This window comes from Panulirus ornatus, chromosome 10 (assembly GCF_036320965.1).
Source record: "Panulirus ornatus isolate Po-2019 chromosome 10, ASM3632096v1, whole genome shotgun sequence".
Lineage (NCBI taxonomy): Eukaryota > Metazoa > Arthropoda > Malacostraca > Decapoda > Palinuridae > Panulirus > Panulirus ornatus.
Window position 1 is genome coordinate 27,324,181 of NC_092233.1, and position 22,196 is coordinate 27,346,376.

The following is a 22,196-nucleotide window of genomic DNA, read 5'->3' on the forward strand; positions in this document are numbered from 1 at the left end:
TGACCAGTGTCGTCCGGCCGTCTCTCATGTAACTCCTTCATCTGTGTCCCTCCAGCTGTACTAACCTGCAGTACGGCTACTACGCCGACCAGGCCAACGGTTGCGCCGTCTTCCACATCTGCTACCCTTACCTGGACCCGCTCGGCATCCCTCACACCAGGATGTTCTCCTTCATCTGCGGCGAGGGGGACCATCTTTGACCAGGTCAGGACACATATCTCAGCCCTCCACGCGCCTCACCTTCGAATATCCTCAGATAACGAATGATTTTAAGTGTGGATGAGGGTAACTCTTGGGCGTCTGTTGTATTTGGTCATTGATAGATATTCAGGAACTCAAATAACTTTTACTAACATGCTCTCTCTCTCTCTCTCTCTCTCTCTCTCTCTCTCTAAAACCAACTTTCTCTCTCCCCACGACAGTCCACCCTGACGTGCAACTTCCCAGCGTACGCCCTGCCCTGCGAAGCTGCCTCGGGCTATTACGGCATCAACGGCTACTTCAACAGGAGGACGTCCAGTTCCGTGATGGCTCTGTCAACAACATATTCTAGATCACCGTGGAAGATCGTGGTGGTGTCTTCTCTCACGAGATTCTTGATATAAGAAGATGATTCCTGATGATTGTGAATGATGAGGTGTTATCATGCATGAGTTTTTATCATCTCAGGAGATTATGAATCATTTTAGATGTTTGCTGATCCTTACATATGATCCATCATCCTGGATCGCTCTGCTCGATTCTGTGTCAACATTAACGATTTCCTAATTATTCGAGATAATCTTTTACAGAGTCTGAATTGACGCAGAATCAGCCTAGATACTTCTAAATCGATTTAGGTTGGATATAGGTCGGTCTAGATGCCTCCTAAATCAATTTAGAAGATTGTAGGTCAATCAAGACACTTTTAAACCAACGCAAGAAGATTACGGATCAAACTAGTGGCTTCTTAGTCAATATCATAGATTTCTAATCCACTCTTGTAATCTTGGATCCTTTTTTACTCTCCTTAAAAGAGCCAGTCAATTCTAAGTCATGACAGATATCATCATCACGTCAGCTGTAGTTCACGACATTATAGTGGAAGACTCCAGAGATCTATCTCAAGCTATGAGTATGGCTGAGTGATTTCCACTATCATTATGTGTGGATGACCTTTGTGGTATTTTGTGTGTAGTTTTATGTATACCGTACAGGGAAGGGAGTTCTGCACTCCTGGGACCCCATGTCTTGAAAGCCATTATGTGTTATCATACAACTTTTCAAACTTCTGTATGTTGTTCATGTTCATAATCTTGTCATCCACTGTTCTTGTGCTGTAAGGTACTTCTTGACGTATTTTCTTACACGGTTCTTGCTTTATTTCATGTTATGACTCCTGGTTGTTCTATCCTTGTATCTTTTTGACGAACTGTTCACTGTTGACATCAATAAACATGTTGAAAAACTGAAATGTTGTGATCAGGTCACCCCTTACTCCTCTTCCTGGACAAATTAAAAGCCTCTAAACTTTCCTTACAAGTCAGCTTTCTTAATTTTTGTGCCATCTTTGTAGTCCTCCTCTGCATCCTCTTTCTTAGTTCTCTGCGCTTCTTTGAGTGTGATGACATAATTTAGGAAATAAAGCTGAATATTTCCTTAGCTATATATACAAATGCTGTTCTGATATTGGCAGCTGACAGTGTGGCACGTTTGCTATTTTCCGAAGCTGGGGCTCTGGCAACAGGTTGGATGTGATGTCGACTTCCAAGTCTTTTTCACAAACATATTCTCGCAGCTTCATTCCTGTTTGATGATATTCATAACGAGGCTTGATCTTGCTGTGTCACATCTTCATTACATTTACGTGGACTGAATTCATTAATCATCTATCAGGGCAGCTTTGGAATTTGTGTAGGTCCCTTTGTAAGTTGATGCGCTCTTCGCTTTTCACTTCCTTCATGACCGTGGTATAATCTGCAGATATGATCAAATGAAAGTACGGTCCTTCCGGCAGGTCATTTACATAGATCAAGGAAAGCAAGTGTCCCAATACAGACAATTAAAGCACACCATTGCTGACCATCCCATTTTGAGAAGCCTCACCTGAGATGTGCCTTTTTTGTTCTCATCCATTAAGTTACCTTCTATGTATCGGAAATGTGTTCCTCTCATCTATGCCTGAAAATTCAGATGCTTTTCTATCCACCTTTGTGGCACAGTGTCAAATTGCTTTACGACAGTCTAACTACAGACATTCCACTGGATCTTCTCTTTTGTCCAAAATACAGATTACTTTCTCTAAGAGATCTAAAGGGTTTGTTAAGCATGACGACCTCCCTTTCCTGAAACTGTGTTGTGTCTCGGTTTCTCCAGAAAGTCATCCAATTACATTCTGACTGGTCTCTGGTCTCTTTCTTTGTAGATAGGCATTTACGTTTGACTTCTCCCTTTCAGTCGGCACTTTATCTTTTTCCAGGTATATTTCGACCAATACTTCATATTGTCTGTTAAGTGTATCTACGATCATCTTGGGCATATTGTTTTTTCTGTTGCTTCCTGTATCATCCTTCTAGGACTCGTTCCTTGCTCTCCTATACCTTATAAGACGTCGGTTGTTTGGACCTCAGCCTATACCTTCGTCAAAGCACATTATGGGGCTCTTGTATGTCTTTCATTGAACGATTCCTCCTTTACCAACCTTTCCTCTACAGCTGAGTCTAGAGGTATACACACGTTTCTACTTCTTCGCTTTGAACTTCACAGGACCTTCCACCACAATTCTCTGGTCCTGGCTACTGAACTCAATTTCCCAGTTCTGTGTAGCTTTTTAAGTCATATCTCCTCTTTGATCTGGCATCTTCTCTGCTTTCTCTATGAATATATCCTCATTTATCACATGATCAAACCAAAGGCTTACATTATTACTTTTTTTTTTGAATTGGTATATTGTATATGGTATTGTAAGTATTCATATTATCATGTCTGAAGATACGATGTATAAATCAGTCCCTCTCATCTTAGTGTGTGCGTTGACATGATGGTATCGGAAATATTTCTGTATATCTTCTAAGAACGTCTTCATCCACGACGATACGTTTCCATGAGAGACCAAAATACCTCCCCCCACCTCCCCAGTCTGTCTCTTTATAAATGAAATCTCCCATTACCATCACTTTACCATCTCTGAGAAGTGTGTGTGTTTTAATGCTTCATGTATCATCCTGATTCCTCCATCATTGTTATCAATGTATGTTTGTCCTGCTTCCTTAAATATTCTTTTTACTTTGAGGATTAAACATTATCAACACCATTGAGCACTTTTTTTCCTACAGTTTCCTTTCCCATTATGCCTTGTCTGAACATGCCCTCATCCAATATTTCCTAAAACTTAAAAATATTTCTTATAAAGGGAACCGTTCCTCCTCAATCTTCTCTTTCCCTCTTGAGCAGAAAGGTTTCCAAGTTCCTTGAATGTGTATAAGCATCACACTCAGGCTCTTCTGTATGAATATATTTACTATCTATCAACATATTGAAAACCTTTGACGGCAGAGGACCAGAGCAGGTATAATCTACACTCTTACCTAACCACTGCCATAACTTCACAACAGCGACAGAAATTGAAAAATACAAGTTACAAAGTACAATGTTGTAGCGAAGGTGTGGAATAACAGGAATTCTGTTTTCTACATGACTACGTGGAAGAAAGACGGGTGAAGGGTCATGACCTCTGGAACTTGTCATCAAACATCTCGAGGCCACAGCAACGTGTGTGACGTCTCTGACCTCAAACTCATGAGCTATGACGCTGGGCTGAACACCATCAGGAGTGAAATCAATAGACTGTGATACAACACAGGTATGATGATGTCACACGAAAATAACACCATTAAAACTTTTTCTCGAATATCATTTAATACAGGTCGAATTATGTTTGATGAATATGCAAAACAGAGAAATAGAATTAGTGAAGGATCAGACGTGGCAACCTCTTCTGAGACATTGAAGTCTCTGAGTTACTGATTCTTGTGTCTTCTTCACTCGATCACTTGAGTGTACACAGGTCTGAAACCAATGACAGTAACAGCTTCTCTAAGTCTCGGTGTCAGTAGAAGTGTCTTGAGGTTCGAGTAGCTGCGTGTATAGTCCTTGATGCTGTTGGTGACGGTGGATCAATATAGTTTGTATGGTAAATATGTCCTTCCCTCTCATCCTTAAATATCTGATTATCACAGTTGCAGTTCACCATCTGGTCGTCGAACAAAGTTAACCCTTCGTCGTGTTCAAAGTGACTTAGACTAACATTACGACTGCCATCATCGGTCAGCGACGCCAGCACGTAGGTACTCCCTGCCAGGAGGAGATCTGGACCAGCCAGCATCTCCAGCAGGGTTGACCTGGTAATGCCTTACGAATCCCAGGATGTATTCCGGTGCTTCACGGTCGACGACCCACCTCCTCCTCGTGACGACTCGAACATGTCTGCACCGAGAGCCAGCTCGTTATGCGGTGGTGGGCTGCCTCCGTCCTGGGTCTGGGCGTCGGGGTCTCTGTGGGCGACAGAGAGGTCGTGGGACGTAGCTGTGGTCGTCAGTGTAATCCTGGACGTCGTTGTGGGAGTCGGTATGGTCGCTGACCCCATTCTGGAGGTCAGGGTTGTTGTGGTCGTTGATTGGCTTAAAAGGGAGGTCGTAGACGTCGTTAGAGTGGTCGTCACTGACGTTGGCGTGGGCGTCGAGGTGGTTATGGAGGGTACTGTAGGCGGGGTGTGGGGGCGTTGTGGCGGCGGGTGGGGGCGGGGTGGAGGGCAGGGTGCAGGTGTACCTGCGGCAGGAGCCGGGCTGCTGCCGGCCCGCTTCCCCGGCTGCCTGCAGGCGGCTCTTCACCTCAGGGCTGACCCGCTGGCTCTGCATGATGGCGTGAAGGATCCTGCCGGGGAGAGGTGGTCAGGGGACAACCCACCTTCACTGTGCACACATTGGACAGGTAACGCAGCACGTCTCTCTCTCTCTCTGTCTCTCTGTCTCTCTGGCTGTCTGTCTGTCTGTCTGTCTCTCTCTCTCTTTTACACACACACACACACACACACACACACACACACACAGAACACACACACACACACACAGGTTAACCCCTCCCCCTCCTTCATGAAGTATGACCGCCAGGTCACACTCAGCACCAGGTCACAACACCAGGTCATCTTTCCAACACCTTCAAGTGATGACAGGATCATCTTTGGGCTGCTTGGTGAGATTCCCTGCACACACTACAGACACCACCGCTGTCGTAACTTCAGGGGATGTCATCATGATCTGAGATACTGTGTGAGGGAGGGTATCACCGTCAGCAGTTGACCTGTTCACCCTCAATACATTCTCTCACTGTGTAGTTACTTATTTCGGTGGAATTACATATTTCTTAAACATTCTCCACTATAACACAATCTTTTAACCATGCCGTCAGTCATTCTACTCCAATCATTCACCATTCTTATAATATAAAAGTGCTTCTTGCATCTATTTTTCTTTTTTACAAGTTTCTTGCTTGTTTTCATGTTACATCCTCTGGTCGCTCTAGCGTCATATCTCCTGAAGAACTGTGTAGGAGATGAGCATCGTCAGGAGGTCTTAAGGGTGAGAACATATTACCCTCACAGACACGCTGACAATATTCCTTTCACCATTCTCTCGCCAGCAATGGGCGTGGCACTTATAGTGGGCGTGGCCACCGCTTCGCACCGCCTCGTCAAGAGAGACTCCACCCCTTTCGACTACCAGCTGCCCTCCAACGCCTCCGTCATCGTCGGGCCCATCACCACAGGCTTTGAGTGAGTCCTTACCATCCCTTCAGTTCAGGTTTTCCTCGACACTGTGCTTGTCTACACATAATGATCACGAATCTACATATTTTCAGCGAGTTAAACATATAACTGAACCGATCCTTCATGACCACTCACTAGTCGTGTTTAATTCGTGATATGTATGACCAGTACGATCCTTCTGTCTTGTATCGTTGACCAGTGTCGTCCGGCCGTCTCTCATGTAACTCCTTCATCTGTGTCCCTCCAGCTGTACTAACCTGCAGTACGGCTACTACGCCGACCAGGCCAACGGTTGCGCCGTCTTCCACATCTGCTACCCTTACCTGGACCCGCTCGGCATCCCTCACACCAGGATGTTCTCCTTCATCTGCGGCGAGGGGACCATCTTTGACCAGGTCAGGACACATATCTCAGCCCTCCACGCGCCTCACCTTCGAATATCCTCAGATAACGAATGATTTTAAGTGTGGATGAGGGTAACTCTTGGGCGTCTGTTGTATTTGGTCATTGAAAGATATTCAGGAACTCAAATAACTTTGACTAACATGCTCTCTCTCTCTCTCTCTCTCTCTCTCTCTCTCTCTCTCTCTCTCTCTCTAAAACCAACTTTCTCTCTCCCCACGACAGTCCACCCTGACGTGCAACTTCCCAGCGTACGCCCTGCCCTGCGAAGCTGCCTCGGGCTATTACGGCATCAACGGCTACTTCAACAGGGAGGACGTCCAGTTCCGTGATGGCTCTGTCAACAACATATTCTAGATCACCGTGGAAGATCGTGGTGGTGTCTTCTCTCACGAGATTCTTGATATAAGAAGATGATTCCTGATGATTGTGAATGATGAGGTGTTATCATGCATGAGTTTTTATCATCTCAGGAGATTATGAATCATTTTAGATGTTTGCTGATCCTTACATATGATCCATCATCCTGGATCGCTCTGCTCGATTCTGTGTCAACATTAACGATTTCCTAATTATTCGAGATAATCTTTTACAGAGTCTGAATTGACGCAGAATCAGCCTAGATACTTCTAAATCGATTTAGGTTGGATATAGGTCGGTCTAGATGCTTTCTAAATCAATTTAGAAGATTGTAAGTCAATCAAGACACTTTTCAACCAACGCAAGAAGATTACGGATCAAACTAGTGACTTCTTAGTCAATATCATAGATTTCTAATCCACTCTTGTAATCTTGGATCCTTTTTTACTCTCCTTAAAAGAGCCAGTCAATTCTAAGTCATGACAGATATCATCATCACGTCAGCTGTAGTTCACGACATTATAGTGGAAGACTCCAGAGATCTATCTCAAGCTATGAGTATGGCTGAGTGATTTCCACTATCATTATGTGTGGATGACCTTTGTGGTATTTTGTGTGTAGTTTTATGTATACCGTACAGGGAAGGGAGTTCTGCACTCCTGGGACCCCATGTCTTGAAAGCCATTATGTGTTATCATACAACTTTTCAAACTTCTGTATGTTGTTCATGTTCATAATCTTGTCATCCACTGTTCTTGTGCTGTAAGGTACTTCTTGACGTATTTTCTTACACGGTTCTTGCTTTATTTCATGTTATGACTCCTGGTTGTTCTATCCTTGTATCTTTTTGACGAACTGTTCACTGTTGACATCAATAAACATGTTGAAAAACTGAAATGTTGTGATCAGGTCACCCCTTACTCCTCTTCCTGGACAAATTAAAAGCCTCTAAACTTTCCTTACAAGTCAGCTTTCTTAATTTTTGTGCCATCTTTGTAGTCCTCCTCTGCATCCTCTTTCTTAGTTCTCTGCGCTTCTTTGAGTGTGATGACATAATTTAGGAAATAAAGCTGAATATTTCCTTAGCTATATATACAAATGCTGTTCTGATATTGGCAGCAGACAGTGTGGCACGTTTGCTATTTTCCGAAGCTGGGGCTCTGGCAACAGGTTGGATGTGATGTCGACTTCCAAGTCTTTTTCACAAACATATTCTCGCAGCTTCATTCCTGTTTGATGATATTCATAACGAGGCTTGATCTTGCTGTGTCACATCATCAGTACATTTACGTGGGCTGAATTCACTAATTATCTATCCGAGCAGCTTTGGAATTTGTGTAGGTCCCTTTGTAAGTTGATGCGCTCTTCGCTTTTCACTTCCCTCATGACCTTGGTATAATCTGCAGATATGATCAAATGAAAGTACGGTCCTTCCGGCAGGTCATTTACATAGATCAAGGAAAGCAAGTGTCCCAATACAGACAATTAAAGCACACCATTGCTGACCATCCCATTTTGAGAAGCCTCACCTGAGATGTGCCTTTTTTGTTCTCATCCATTAAGTTACCTTCTATGTATCGGAAATGTGTTCCTCTCATCTATGCCTGAAAATTCAGATGCTTTTCTATCCACCTTTGTGGCACAGTGTCAAATTGCTTTACGACAGTCTAACTACAGACATTCCACTGGATCTTCTCTTTTGTCCAAAATACAGATTACTTTCTCTAAGAGATCTAAAGGGTTTGTTAAGCATGACCTCCCTTTCCTGAAACTGTGTCTCGGTTTCTCCAGAAAGTCATCCAATTACATTCTGACTGGTCTCTGGTCTCTTTCTTTGTAGATAGGCATTTACGTTTGACTTCTCCCTTTCAGTCGGCACTTTATCTTTTTCAGGTATATTTCGACCAATACTTCATATTGTCTGTTAAGTGTATCTACGATCATCTTGGGCATATTGTTTTTTCTGTTGCTTCCTGTATCATCCTTCTAGACTCGTTCCTTGCTCTCCTATACCTTATAAGACGTCGGTTGTTTGGACCTCAGCCTATACCTTCGTCAAAGCACATTATGGGGCTCTTGTATGTCTTTCATTGAACGATTCCTCCTTTACCAACCTTTCCTCTACAGCTGAGTCTAGAGGTATACACACGTTTCTACTTCTTCGCTTTGAACTTCACAGGACCTTCCACCACAATTCTCTGGTCCTGGCTACTGAACTCAATTTCCCAGTTCTGTGTAGCTTTTTAAGTCATATCTCCTCTTTGATCTGGCATCTTCTCTGCTTTCTCTATGAATATATCCTCATTTATCACATGATCAAACCAAAGGCTTACATTATTACTTTTTTTTTGAATTGGTATATTGTATATGGTATTGTAAGTATTCATATTATCATGTCTGAAGATACGATGTATAAATCAGTCCCTCTCATCTTAGTGTGTGCGTTGACATGATGGTATCGGAAATATTTCTGTATATCTTCTAAGAACGTCTTCATCCACGACGATACGTTTCCATGAGAGACCAAAATACCTCCCCCCACCTCCCCAGTCTGTCTCTTTATAATTGAAATCTCCCATTACCATCACTTTACCATCTCTGAGAAGTGTGTGTTTTAATGCTTCATGTATCATCCTGATTCCTCCATCATTGTTATCAATGTATGTTTGTCCTGCTTCCTTAAATATCCTTTTTTCTTTGAGGATTAAACATTATCAACACCATTGAGCACTTTTTTTCCTACAGTTTCCTTTCCCATTATGCCTTGTCTGAACATGCCCTCATCCAATATTTCCTAAAACTTAAAAATATTTCTTATAAAGGGAACCGTTGCTCCTTAATCTTCTCTTTCCCTCCTTGAGCAGAAAGGTTTCCAAGTTCCTTGAATGTGTATAACATCACACTCAGGTCTTCTGTATGAATATATTTACTATCTATCAACATATTGAAAACCTTTGACGGCCAGAGACCAGAGCAGGTATAATCTACACTCTTACCTAACCACTGCCATAACTTTACAACAGCGACAGAAATTGAAAAATACAAGTTACAAAGTACAATGTTGTAGCGAAGGTGTGGAATAACAGGAATCCTGTTTTCTACATGACTACGTGGAAGAAAGACGGGTGAAGGGTCATGACCTCTGGAACTTGTCATCAAACAACTCGAGGCCACAGCAACGTGTGTGACGTCTCTGACCTCAAACTCATGAGCTATGACGCTGGGCTGAACACCATCAGGAGTGAAATCAATAGACTGTGATACAACACAGGTATGATGATGTCACACGAAAATAACACCATTAAAACTTTTTCTTGAATATCATTTAATACAGGTCGAATTATATTTGATGAAAATGCAAAACAGAGAAATAGAATTAGTGAAGGATCAGACGTGGCAACCCCTTCTGAGACATTGAAGTCTCTGAGTTACTGATTCTTGTGTCTTCTTCACTCGATCACTTGAGTGTACACAGGTCTGAAACCAATGACAGTAACAGCTTCTCTAAGTCTCGGTGTCAGTGAAGGTGTCTTGAGGTGCGAGTAGCTGCGTGTATAGTCCTTGATGCTGTTGGTGACGGTGGATCAATATAGTTTGTATGGTAAATATGTCCTTCCCTCTCATCCTTAAATATCTGATTATCACAGTTGCAGTTCACCACCTGGTCGTCGAACAAAGTTAACCCTTCGTCGTGTTCAAAGTGACTTAGACTAACATTACGACTGCCATCATCGGTCAGCGACGCCAGCACGTAGGTACTCCCTGCCAGGAGGAGATCTGGACCAGCCAGCATCTCCAGCAGGGTTGACCTGGTAATGCCTTACGAATCCCAGGATGTATTCCGGTGCTTCACAGTCGACGACCCACCTCCTACTCGTGACGACTCGAACATGTCTGCACCGAGAGCCAGCTCGTTATGCGGTGGTGGGCTGCCTCCGTCCTGGGTCTGGGCGTCGGGGTCTCTGTGGGCGACAGAGAGGTCGTGGACGTAGCTGTGGTCGTCAGTGTAATCCTGGACGTCGTTGTGGGAGTCGGTATGGTCGCTGACCCCATTCGGGAGGTCAGGGTTGTTGTGGTTGTTGACTTGCTTAAAAGGGAGGTCGTAGACGTCGTTAGAGTGGTCGTCACTGACGTTGGCGTGGGCGTCGAGGTGGTTATGGAGGGTGCTGTAGGCGGGGTGTGGGGGCGTTGTGGCGGCGGGTGGGGGCGGGGTGGAGGGCAGGGTGCAGGTGTACCTGCGGCAGGAGCCGGGCTGCTGCCGGCCCGCTTCCCCGGCTGCCTCCAGGCGGCTCTTCACCTCAGGGCTGACCCGCTGGCTCTGCATGACGGCGTGAAGGATCCTGCCGGGGAGACGTGGTCAGGGGACAACCCACCTTCACTGTGCACACATTGGACAGGTAACGCAGCACGTCTCTCTCTCTCTCTCTGTCTCTCTGTCTCTCTGGCTGTCTGTCTGTCTGTCTGTCTGTCTCTCTCTTTTACACACATACACACACAACACATACACACACAACACACACACACACACACACACACAAGCGATCCTTTGTAGTAGTTAGTGTTACTGACCATGATCTCATGCGGGTCCAACCCTAGATTGAACCCGCCTGGGATAGGATTCTGGGTGGGGCAGTCGGCCTACACCCAACCCAGGTGCTCATCTTTCTCTTGGTGGTGGTCGATAAATGAGGACGTGGCTTAAGTTGGTGTGTGTGTGTGTGCACCTATATACAAGGTAGTAATGATGTGGTTCATATGTATAAGGTTAAGACACGGGAGGGGGGTGGGGGAAGGGGCAAATATTAGAATTGCTTTTAGTTTTCATGGACAAGGAAATATTCATCAAGCTGTTTACAACATACGCGAGGCAAAACTTGAGTATATTTCTCAGGTTTGGTCACCGCACCTAAAGAAGTACAAAGAGCTGATAGAGAGGGTCCAGAGGAGGGTTAGAAAGATGGCACCAGAATCAAGAAAGCTGAGTTACAGGGAACGCTAAAGACCTTGAATTTGCCAACCTTGGATATGAGAAGAGTAAGGGGTGACCTGATCACAACCTTTTAAGTCTTTAAACCAAATTTGTGACTACGGCAGTGAATAATTCCTCGAGAGATTTATGGATAGAACAAACAAAGGACATAACATGAAAGTAAAGTAAAAACTTGATACAAAAATATAAAGAAATTTTTTTGAAGTATAAGAGTGACGATTGAATGGAAGAACTTAAATGAAGAAATTGTTCATGTGAGGAACACACACAAGTTGTAGAAGTTGTGTGATAGTAGACGAGGTTCAAGAGATGGGGCCCCACGAGTGTCAGACTCCGTCTCCGTAGAATACAAATAGGTAAGGTAAAACAGGTAATCACACACACACACACACACACACACACACACACACACACACACACATACACACACACACACACTTCAAAATTGTTGATGGTGGCACAACTCAGACGTGAGCAAGAGAAAGTGTCAATGGTTCATCATTTGGTGTTACGTTTGGTTATTTTTTAAGAAAAACTGATCAATAATCTTAGTTGACAAAATCACTTTCTTTCTTTCTTTCTTTCACTAAATTAACAAAATTCATGGCACACGCGGCAGTCTGTTAGAGGGGCAGACTTCACTAATCCAGCAGGAGTTGTCTGTTCATCATCAGACCATATGTGACACACTTGGTAACTTCTCTTACGTTCCTGATTAACAACGAAATATCTTCTGTCTTCATCTGTTCATGTACGTAGGACTATTCTGTACCTATCGGTCTGTGGCATTCGTGTGTGTCTATGGGAACATCACGCTATGCCAAATATTTGCACAAAAGGAAGTGTCATAAAACAACTGAGGAGAGGAAATTAAACTGAACTGAAGGTCCCACGAAAACTTTTATCACCTGTAACGACGACTGCATATGTGAGGTCTGAGGTGGACGGGCGACATATCAAGTCAAAACCTTCCCTCCAGCACCAACCCTCCAGCACCAACCCACCAGTACCAACCCTCCAGCACTAATCCTCCAGCACCAACCCTCCAGCACTAACCCACCAGCACCAACCCTCCAGCACCAATCCCCCAGCACCAACCCTCCAGCACCAACCCTCCAGCACCAACCCTCCAGCACCAACCCTCCAGCACCAACCCTCCAGCACCAATCCTCCAGCACCAACCCTCCAGCACCAACCCTCCAACACCAACCCTCCAGCACCAACCCTCCAGCACCAACCCACCAGTACCAACCCTCCAGCACCAATCCTCCAGCACCAACCCTCCAGCACCAACCCACCAGCACCAACCCTCTAGCACCAACCCTCCAGCATCAACCCACCAGCACCAACCCTCCAGCACCAACCCACCAGCACCAACCCACCAGCACCAATCCTCCAGCACCAACCCTCCAGCACCAACCCACCAGCACCAACCCTCTAGCACCAACCCTCCAGCACCAACCCACCAGCACCAACCCTCCAGCACCAACCCACCAGCACCAACCCTCTAGCACCAACCCTCCAACACCAACCCTCCAGCACCAACCCTCCAGCACCAACCCTCCAGCACCAACCCGCCAGCACCAACCCTCCAGCACCAACCCTCCAGCACCAATCCTCCAGCACCAACCCTCCAGCACCAACCCACCAGCACCAACCCTCTAGCACCAACCCTCTAGCACCAACCCTCCAGCACCAACCCTCCAGCACCAATCCTCCAGCACCAACCCTCCAGCACCAACCCACCAGCACCAACCCTCTAGCACCAACCCTCTAGCACCAACCCTCCAGCACCAACCCACCAGCACCAACCCTCCAGCACCAACCCTCTAGCACCAACCCTCTAGCACCAACCCTCCAGCACCAACCCACCAGCACCAACCCTCCAGCACCAACCCTCTAGCACCAACCCTCTAGCACCAACCCTCCAACACCAACCCTCCAGCACCAACCCTCCAGCACCAACCCACCAGCACCAACCCTCTAGCACCAACCCTCCAACACCAACCCTCCAGCACCGACCCTCCAGCACCAACCCTCCAGCACCAACCCACCAGCACCAACCCTCCAGCACCAACCCACCAGCACCAACCCTCCAGCACCAACCCACCAGCACCAACCCTCCAGCACCAACCCACCAACACCAACCATCCAGCACCAATCCACCAGCACCAACCCACCAGCACCAACCCACCAGCACCAACCCACCAGCACCAACCCTCCAGCACCAACCCTCTAGCACCAACCCTCCAGCACCAACCCTCCAGCACCAACCCTCGAGCACCAGCCCTTCAACACCAACCCACCAGCACCAACCCTCCAGCACCAACCCACCAGCACCAACCCTCCAGCACCAACCCACCAGCACCAACCCTCCAGCACCAACCCTCTGGCACCAACCCTCGAACACCAGCCCTTCAACACCAACCAGCCCAGCAAAACTGTAAGCTACTCACGCACTGATAGCGGCCCTCTCAACGTGTGAGTGGCTGAAGGTGGGGTCGTCGAAGGAACAGGCCAGGTGCTCCAGGCAGTGGTTGTTCGCGTCACTCATGCCGGAGCAACTCAGGTATTTCGCCACAACATCGTCCTGTGTATGGATGAGAGGAACCTGCTAAGGCCCATTCTTAGGAGGAGGTTGTGGGAGGCTGGGTAAGAACGTCTTCTCTCATACTTAGATGAGATAGGAGAGACGTTCTCTATCGCAGGGGAAGAGAGTGGGGAGACTTTCCCAGCGACAGAATAAGAGGTGGTAAGCCATTCCGTCTTGCTGGGAAGGTTGTAACAGATGGCCAGTGATAAAGAATTCTCTTTTGTCACAAAGTGTGGCAGGATCTAATATCCGGTAAAGGGTAAGACATATAATGTTATTCAGATGATTTTTGATGTATCCTCGTGTAAGACACAAGAGGATCTTGTCAAAGGATTAAATTTGGATAGAACATACCACTCGCGATAGAACATACCACTAGCGCTAGAACATACCACTCGCGATAGAACATACCACTCGCGGTAGAACATACCCCTAGCGCTAGAACATACCACTCGCGATAGAACATACCACTAGCGCTAGAACATACCACTCGCGATAGAACATACCACTCGCGGTAGAACATACCACTCGCGATAGAACATACCACTCGCGGTAGAACATACCACTAGCGATAGAACATAGCCGGTGAGGGCTTATCAGACTGAAGAACAGATGATCTTACGGTGATGTATAAGACATTTTCTTGTTCATTCAGGTGATACTAAATGAGATATTGAATAGGTTTCGCCAGCTTAGCCTATGTCTACCTACTTATATTATCAGCAATAAAAGACTAGATATTCTACTGTCTTCGTGATGTCAGAACAAATGCTGTTCGGTGAATTATATAACAGACCAAACAGAACAGTTTTGATGTTGAAGAGTATAAGATCCATAACCACAAGCCGGATTTTAAACATGATTTTTGTAAATAGATTCATGTATGATTTATCCTGAATATCATCAAGGGGCGTTCCACGTTACGAGTCTCTCTGAATTCTGATACCTGCAGGTTGAGGACTTCACTTCTTTATCTTCAAACCTGAAATTTTCACACCACACTTATCCTATGGCTAGAGCCTGAAAGATACAAAGGCAGTAACTTTCATCTTTACAGTACCTAAAACCTTAAGATACACCTGTGCATGTTTATCATTCATAAAGTTCAAACCTTTTTCACTCTGTTTCTCACTGCTCAAAGCTTCAAGATTTACAATTCACCTACCCACACATAAAGCCTCAGGTTCTTACTTCTATACTCATTTCCAAAAGTTTCAAGAACCTTATCTCTCGTAACCCCAATAAGTGATGGCACCAGTAGATGGAGACGATATCCCAATTTAATCAGTGAAGGTTATGAACAGTGGAGACTCCACCACGGCCTCACACACACACCAGCACCATATGCTTCGAGGCCTCATCTTACCCTCAGATGAAAGTCTCCGAGGTCTTGTTTGGATCTTAATGATTCACTGGTGTACTGAGGCATTAGTGTTCAGAGCCTGTTTCCAGTTTTCATCAGACCTCAGTGCCTGAAGTTTCTGTATCACACTGTAACCACACGAAATGATGTATGAAGGGCCTACCTACTCTTTAAACCACTCTACCTAATATCTAAAGGGGTAACCTGTTCCTAAGATGATTGTATCTGAGATATGAAGGACTTGCCTCTTCACATCACTGTATTAATCCCTGAGTGGCTCTCCCACTCTTCACACTACTACATCCAAAACCTCAACGGTCTATCTATTTCTCGTACAAGAGTGACTGGTTATCCGACGTCCTTACTTGACCTTCAGACCACAGTAATTGAACTTTAAAGCCCTAACTTATTCTCTGATCCACGTCCCTTAATAACTGAAACATTGAGTAGATTTCAGACTACGATGCTCAAGGCTCAAGGTTCTACTCAGAATATGATAATTCAGAATTTTGCCTTTTTTTTCAACGATTTTACAAAACTTCAAATCTGCGTTAAGCTCCAGTACGTTACGTGTGACGCTCCATCCTCCGACCCTGGTACCTGCAGGTACAAGATCCCTCACGTCACTGGATAACGTACCTGAGGATGGAACTCGAGGTTTTCGCGGACATACTTCTGCACCTGGATGAACTTCTTCAGCTTCTCATCCACCGTGTAGTCATCCGCTCCTCTCCTCCTCCGTCGTCTACCGGTTGACACCGTCACATACCTGGGAACCAGATGGGTGGTGTCAAGTGCTGTTGTCGAGGACGACTGTTAAATACTGGTGTTTAAAGGAGGATGAACCGACACAACTGTAATGGACGAGAGCGAAGTGCCAGTATGAGTGGCAGCTCTTAATGACGGAGTCGAAATCACTGGACAAGGATGACGTGGACATCCCTCCCTCATAGTCTTTGCTAAGACTACTTTGTGGTCAACTATCAAACGAACGAGAATATAATCCCCGTGGGGAAAAGGACACAAAGAAAGTGATATAAGAAACGGGGAAGAATCAAATAAGGGAGAAAATATAGATCAGTCTGCAAGGTAATCTTCATCAGTATGTGGCTACATAAAGTCAGGATGATGGTCCTGTAAACCCAGGAAGAAAGGAACTGTAAGGTGTTAGACAGTGACTGCACAGAGCGACTTCCCGACTGTACCAAACTTATCCTCCTTCCCCTTGAAGTACTTACCCCTCCCTGGCATCTGTCAGCTGCTTCGCGACGTACAATGATGCTACTTTCTTGATGGCAGGATATAGAGACTGGTGATGAAGATTTGTATAAGGAAGTACGTCTCATGTTGCTGGTTAGAAATATCCATGGACGCCTTAACTACCAACAAGCCCTTTGCTGCCAACCTCACTCAAATGTTAAGTAATGTAATGAGGCTACCTGGCCTGTGATGAGGTTACCTGGCTTACAACAAGGTTTCCTGGCCTATAATGAGGTTACCTGGCCTTTACCACTGTGACGGTCTGTAATGAGGTTACCTGACCTACAGTGAGGCTACCAGTCCTGTAATGAGGTTACATGGACCTTAATGAGGTTACGTGTTGATGTAGATAACTCTGGGATGGGCTCCTGTACCGCCTCCCTTGTGAAGGATGTTAAGCTTGACTGCCTGAAGACTCACCCGAAGCTGAGGAGGGGCAGGAGGGAGCCGAGGAGAGCCAAGGGCGCCAGGACGGAGCAGACGGTACAGCCTGCGGCCCTTGTCCTTCCCACCGCTGGAGTAGCCTGCACCTCGGCCGCCCTTGGTGCGGTGGACGATGACGATGGGACGACCCTTGCTTGAGTAGCCTTCGCCACCGTGGCCACCGCCTCCGCCCGGTCCTGATCGCGAGAAGATGACAGCGGGAGAGGCGTATGTTATGGTCATTCGAAGTCTAGAAGATAATCGTAAGACAAACTATACAAAGAAAGTGCTTCATTAAGGTCTGTGAGCTTGGAGGTTTGACTTCGATGTTACTCTTAGCGGTTCTACTTCGATGTTCCTAAGAGCACGTCAAGTCGTTCGATCACGTAAAATTATGAAAAGAAGTGTGAGGTTACCCCGGCAACAGTCCAAAGTGCTTCTGGATAACAATAGTGTGGCTGTGGCAGCACAAGACCTTGACACTTCCAGTCTATAACCTCACAAAAGATTTTTTTTTAGAAAGAATACGTCACATATTCTTATCACAAGATGACATGGAATTTATATGAACTGTGATATTCACTGACACATTCATCACCTCAAACACCCTTTGTGACCTGCGTCATCTTCTGCGCTGCCGTTCACATGACAAACGTAGACTGCGCATCAAATCAACTGTTGTTAGCAGGAAAGCTGAGTTTGGAATGAGTCTCAAGGGGATAATGCTTCTGAAATTCAGAGGAAGTTTCCAGCAAACATTACCAGTGTTGAACTTGCCAATCATTACTGTGAGTGAGACTCAGCCCTGTGATCAGTAGGAGGTTCAAGGTCTTACCTCGCCTTACACAGTGTTGCTGATGTAGTGTGACAGCTGCCTCGATGCCTCTCCTGACCCTACATGAGCTTCCTACCTTCATTTTGCCTCACTGTGTCATAACCAACTTCAGTCTGTACTGACTATGTCTTTACACACAAAAGGTATTTTACTGCTTGTATAGTCTCGAGTTTCTTGCCTCCTCTGCACACAGAAGAGCAAAGATAAGACGAAGTAGACGAAGGAAAGAGAGATGGTTTGTTGAAGATGCCGGAGGAATGATATAAGAACTGGAGACAGCAGCTGTATTTGACGTACAGAGACGATGGGGAATGTAGGAAGTGTTGACCTTACTCCACGAATCAGTCTTGCGTGTGAAGTGGAATAAGTAAGAAGCAATTTTGTAAGTGTTAAAGTTTAATGTTCACCTGTAGCACACAGAACCTGGGTTGAGGAGGGTTAGGTGAGTGATCTGAAGAGGTTCTGTACATTGCTGATGGGATAGATCAGCAAATTATGCCATCAATGATGCGAAGTATAGAATAATCTTGAGGTAGGTAAACACATAGATAGATAGATAGATAGATAGATAGATAGATAGATAGATGAATTGATAGATATATAGACAGAGATATAGATAGATAGCTAAATAGATAGATAGGTAGATAGGTAGAGAGAGAGAGAGAGAGAGAGAGAGAGAGAGAGAGAGAGAGAGAGAGAGAGAGAGAGAGAGAGAGAGAGAGAGAGAGAGAGAGAAGATTTGGATTTGATCTCTTAGTTGTAGACGTACATACCTCCATAGCCCCCGTAGCCGCTGCCGCCACCACCGTAGCCGTCACCATCGTAGCCGTCACCACCTCCGTATCCGTCACCACCTCCGTATCCGTCACCACCACCGTAGCCGTCACCAGCGCCGCTGTAGGTGTCGAGCCTTGCACTACCTGTGAGGCTGGAGCCTGCAGGGAGGAGGAGGAGGAGGTGGTGGTGGAACCTTTGCGTTGATAATGTTTACTTTGCTACAGATATTCTCCTACCAAGCAAAAAAAAAAAAAAAAAAGATATTAAATAGATATACCTGATGACGTCACTGATGTGCTATCTGTAAATGTAGCAGAGAGAGAGTTCAGACTGAACCTCGTCAGGTCAAGTGACACGTGTTCAGTACGCCGGTTCGATTCCCGCTTCTCATGTTCAAGACGATACTGAAGAGTCAGGTAACTACTGACCCACTGTTGTGTGATATTAAGCACACACACACACACACGCACACACACACGCACACACACACAAACACACACGCGCGCGCGCGCACACACACACACACACGCACACACACACGCACACACACACACACATAAGAGGAGGTGCCCTGAGGTGGTACCACCTGGGGTCACGAAAAAGGTTAGTGACCTCGACGCATTTCATCATCACTACAGTGGCTGTCAAGTTCCCCTCACTGGCTCAACTTACTGTTATTTCTTTCGGCCTTTCATACACTTGGGTTGCTTTCGTAGCATCATGATTGAATGTATAGACTTCCTGGTTGTCATTATCTATGAACCGGGTTCGAATCCTGGTTGCCCACAAGTGAATGATGTACATTGATATCATGTGTTAAGAACATACTATCTATCTATCCATGTATAAGACCCATACACCCTCCCACAGCAACCCAAAGTTCCTCCCGCAGAAACCCTACACCCCCACAGCAACCCACAACCCACACAGCAACCCATAACTCCCACAGCAACCCACACACTCTCCCACAGCAACCCATACCCACACATCCTTCCACAGCAACCCACACCCACACACCCTTCCACAGCAACCCACACACTCTCCCACAGCAACCCATACCCACACATCCTTCCACAGCAACCCACACACTCTCCCACAGCAACCCATACCCATACATCATTCCACAGCAACCCACACACTCTCCCACAGCAACCAACCCATACCCACACACCCTTCCCAGCAACCCACACATCCTCCCGGATCACTTACCTCCCCCCACATCACTGGAGCCGTGGTCCCTCCCAGCTCTGGACAGCCGGCCATCAACCAGCTCAGAGTCGTCGCTGGAGCGCGACGCCAGCCCGGGCGGCAACCACCCCAGGAGCCCAAGAACCGCCGTCACCACTGCGACGCCCGCCGGCGAGCGCATCCTGCAGGCCGCCAGCAGCAGCGGCAGGAGGGGAGAGCGGCAGACGAAGACAAGTTCAGAATGTGAAAGAAATTGAGTCTTTTAGGGACAGACCCAAACAAACCCTACAAGAAATGTCACAACGCCTTATTATTAATAATAATAATCACAAAATACCTGAAATTTAAAGTTTGTATCTACTTTTTGCATCTAGTCGGTAAAACTTACCTTATGAAACTATGTAATGTGTGAACTGAAATACGAATTGTAACATGTTATGTAATATCAATCCATTGGGGTCTGACTAAGACCCTCTGTGACCCCCTGTAACCCTTTTGCGCTACCGCTCACAGGATGAGCGTGGAGGTGCACAATAACTTTGCTGGCTTTACCGACACAAATCCATCAATTATTGATGAATGTCTGGGCTGCCATCTTGTCGAGAGGTGTTAGGTTAGATGTTAACAAAGGAGGTGTTAGGACAGGTGTTAGGAAAGGTGCTAACAAAGGAGGTGTTAGGACAGGTGTTAGGAAAGGTGTTAACAAAGGAGGTGTGAGCAAAGGAAGAGGCAGTAAAGTGCATAAGATGTGCGGATAAAAAAATAGGCCATGTTAAAAACAATATTTTGACTTGATACTTTACTGTGATGATAAACTATAGAAAAAAAAGACATTCACATGAGGAGGATTGTCGTGTGGCGTTAGAATCTCCATAAACATTTTGATGGAATATAGTCACAATGATGCTGTACAAGGAGGCTGCACATTACGCAAGAGCAGGGTCATCAGAAACTCATTAGTTATTTAGAAAATATATTTCTATCATTGATGTACTAGTCATCTACTGGGAGACAGAAATACGACAAACAACGCCTTCGTAAGGAGCTAGCAAACAATTTCGTGGTACATCTTTTGAAAGTTGTATTCTAACTTATATTTGCTGCCTAATTATGGTTTGTTATGGAGCACTCTTCCTGTTTTGCTAAAGAATGACAACTTCCAGCTAGGGACAAGTGTATGTAACACGTACATTTTATTGTAGAGAATATATCTCCTTAGATTTAAGCTTCAGCCTATAGACAGATGCCATCAACTCTCCCCAACTACTTTCTCTTCTCTGCCTCTTAATCTCCAAGAAGTAAATTTGTAGCATTTCAGATTAATAATAACCCGACCAGACAACCCTCCTGCTATCATGCTCTCCAGGACAGCTACAAACATTCTACAAAACTGTTATAAATCTACCAACTTCCAAGTTCTTGCTCTCGCAGTGCTACCGGGTGGATAGAATGACTACCTACCTCACCTCACGACACAGGATCATCGTCTCCAGGCCCCCTGGTCACAAGAATCACACAGACACGTCAGGGACTTGCGGGACGTCGAGCTTGACTGCTTTTTCTGGAGCTTCTGTTGCTAGGACGTGGCTGCCGCTTCTACAGGAGTTCCGCCTTAAGAACCTTCTTCTCTTATCAACCTCTCGAGGAACTTGTGCCCATACCTCACACTGCAGGTAGATGATGTGTATCTTTTCCTGCTGGAGAGGCAGCCACAACGCAGCCGCTTCTGCTATATCTGTAGCGCCTTGGGAGCGGTCACAGGGCAGTGTGAACGTTGACGACCCGATCATTGTCGTCTTATAAGGGCGTGAGAAAGGGAGGAACAACCAGAGTGTGAAACAGAGAGAAGGGCATTCACAGCGTCGTCAGTGATCCGCGGCACAGAGAGGGAGCTGCTCAGGGGCATGACGGTCATGGGGGCCTCCCGTACTGTGTCTGTAGCAGATGAGCCGGTGAAGTTGTGTGTAAGTACCGATTTTTGTCTACCTATTTGAACAATTAAGGAAGGGTGTTTCACACTCGTGGGGCCACTTCTATTCAATATTTTCTACTATAATTCTTTAAACTTTTGTATGCTCTCAGTATTTACGTTTTCTTCACTTAGTTTATACCAGTCTTCTACTACTCTCATGGTCTCATGGCTGCCTACAGGTAACCACATCCTCGGGAGGAAGTCTGTCCTCACCAGACTCTTACGTAGCA

General features: G+C 45.8%; 2 protein-coding genes and 1 pseudogene across 2 annotated transcripts; 2 read left to right on the forward strand and 1 right to left on the reverse strand.

Annotated features, from left to right (window-relative positions):
- The window catches only part of LOC139750668 (U-scoloptoxin(01)-Er1a-like), a 3,265-nt pseudogene extending 1,858 nt beyond the window's left edge, over nt 1–1,407 (forward strand).
- Nucleotides 1,408–3,591: 2,184 nt separating this feature from the next.
- Nucleotides 3,592–21,742, reverse strand: LOC139750666 (uncharacterized). The gene is made up of 7 exons (XM_071665341.1): nt 21,456–21,742; nt 20,016–20,176; nt 18,803–18,964; nt 17,192–17,391; nt 16,151–16,280; nt 14,012–14,145; nt 3,592–4,911 (listed from the first exon to the last, which is right to left on the reverse strand). The coding sequence occupies exons 2-7, from the start codon at nt 20,067–20,069 to the stop codon at nt 4,485–4,487; spliced, it is 1,107 nt and encodes a 368-aa protein (XP_071521442.1). The 5' UTR covers nt 20,070–20,176; nt 21,456–21,742; the 3' UTR covers nt 3,592–4,484.
- LOC139750667 (uncharacterized) lies at nt 5,222–7,416 on the forward strand. The gene is made up of 3 exons (XM_071665342.1): nt 5,222–5,809; nt 6,051–6,198; nt 6,431–7,416. Exons 1-3 carry the CDS (start codon nt 5,535–5,537, stop codon nt 6,560–6,562), a joined length of 555 nt encoding a protein of 184 aa, XP_071521443.1. The 5' UTR covers nt 5,222–5,534; the 3' UTR covers nt 6,563–7,416.
- Nucleotides 21,743–22,196: the final 454 nt, after the last annotated feature.

Coding starts and splice junctions, on each gene's coding strand:
- LOC139750667 (XM_071665342.1), top strand. CDS start 5,535: ATGTTACATCCTCTGGTCGCTCTAGCGTCATATCTCCTGAAGAACTGT. Junction 5,810..6,050: donor CCCATCACCACAGGCTTTGA/GTGAGTCCTTAC, acceptor GTGTCCCTCCAG/CTGTACTAACCTGCAGTACG. Junction 6,199..6,430: donor AGGGGACCATCTTTGACCAG/GTCAGGACACAT, acceptor TCCCCACGACAG/TCCACCCTGACGTGCAACTT.
- LOC139750666 (XM_071665341.1), bottom strand. CDS start 20,069: ATGGCCGGCTGTCCAGAGCTGGGAGGGACCACGGCTCCAGTGATGTGG. Junction 17,392..18,802: donor CGGCTACGGGGGCTATGGAG/GTATGTACGTCT, acceptor TCTCGCGATCAG/GACCGGGCGGAGGCGGTGGC. Junction 4,912..14,011: donor GAGAGGGCCGCTATCAGTGC/GTGAGTAGCTTA, acceptor TCTCCCCGGCAG/GATCCTTCACGCCATCATGC.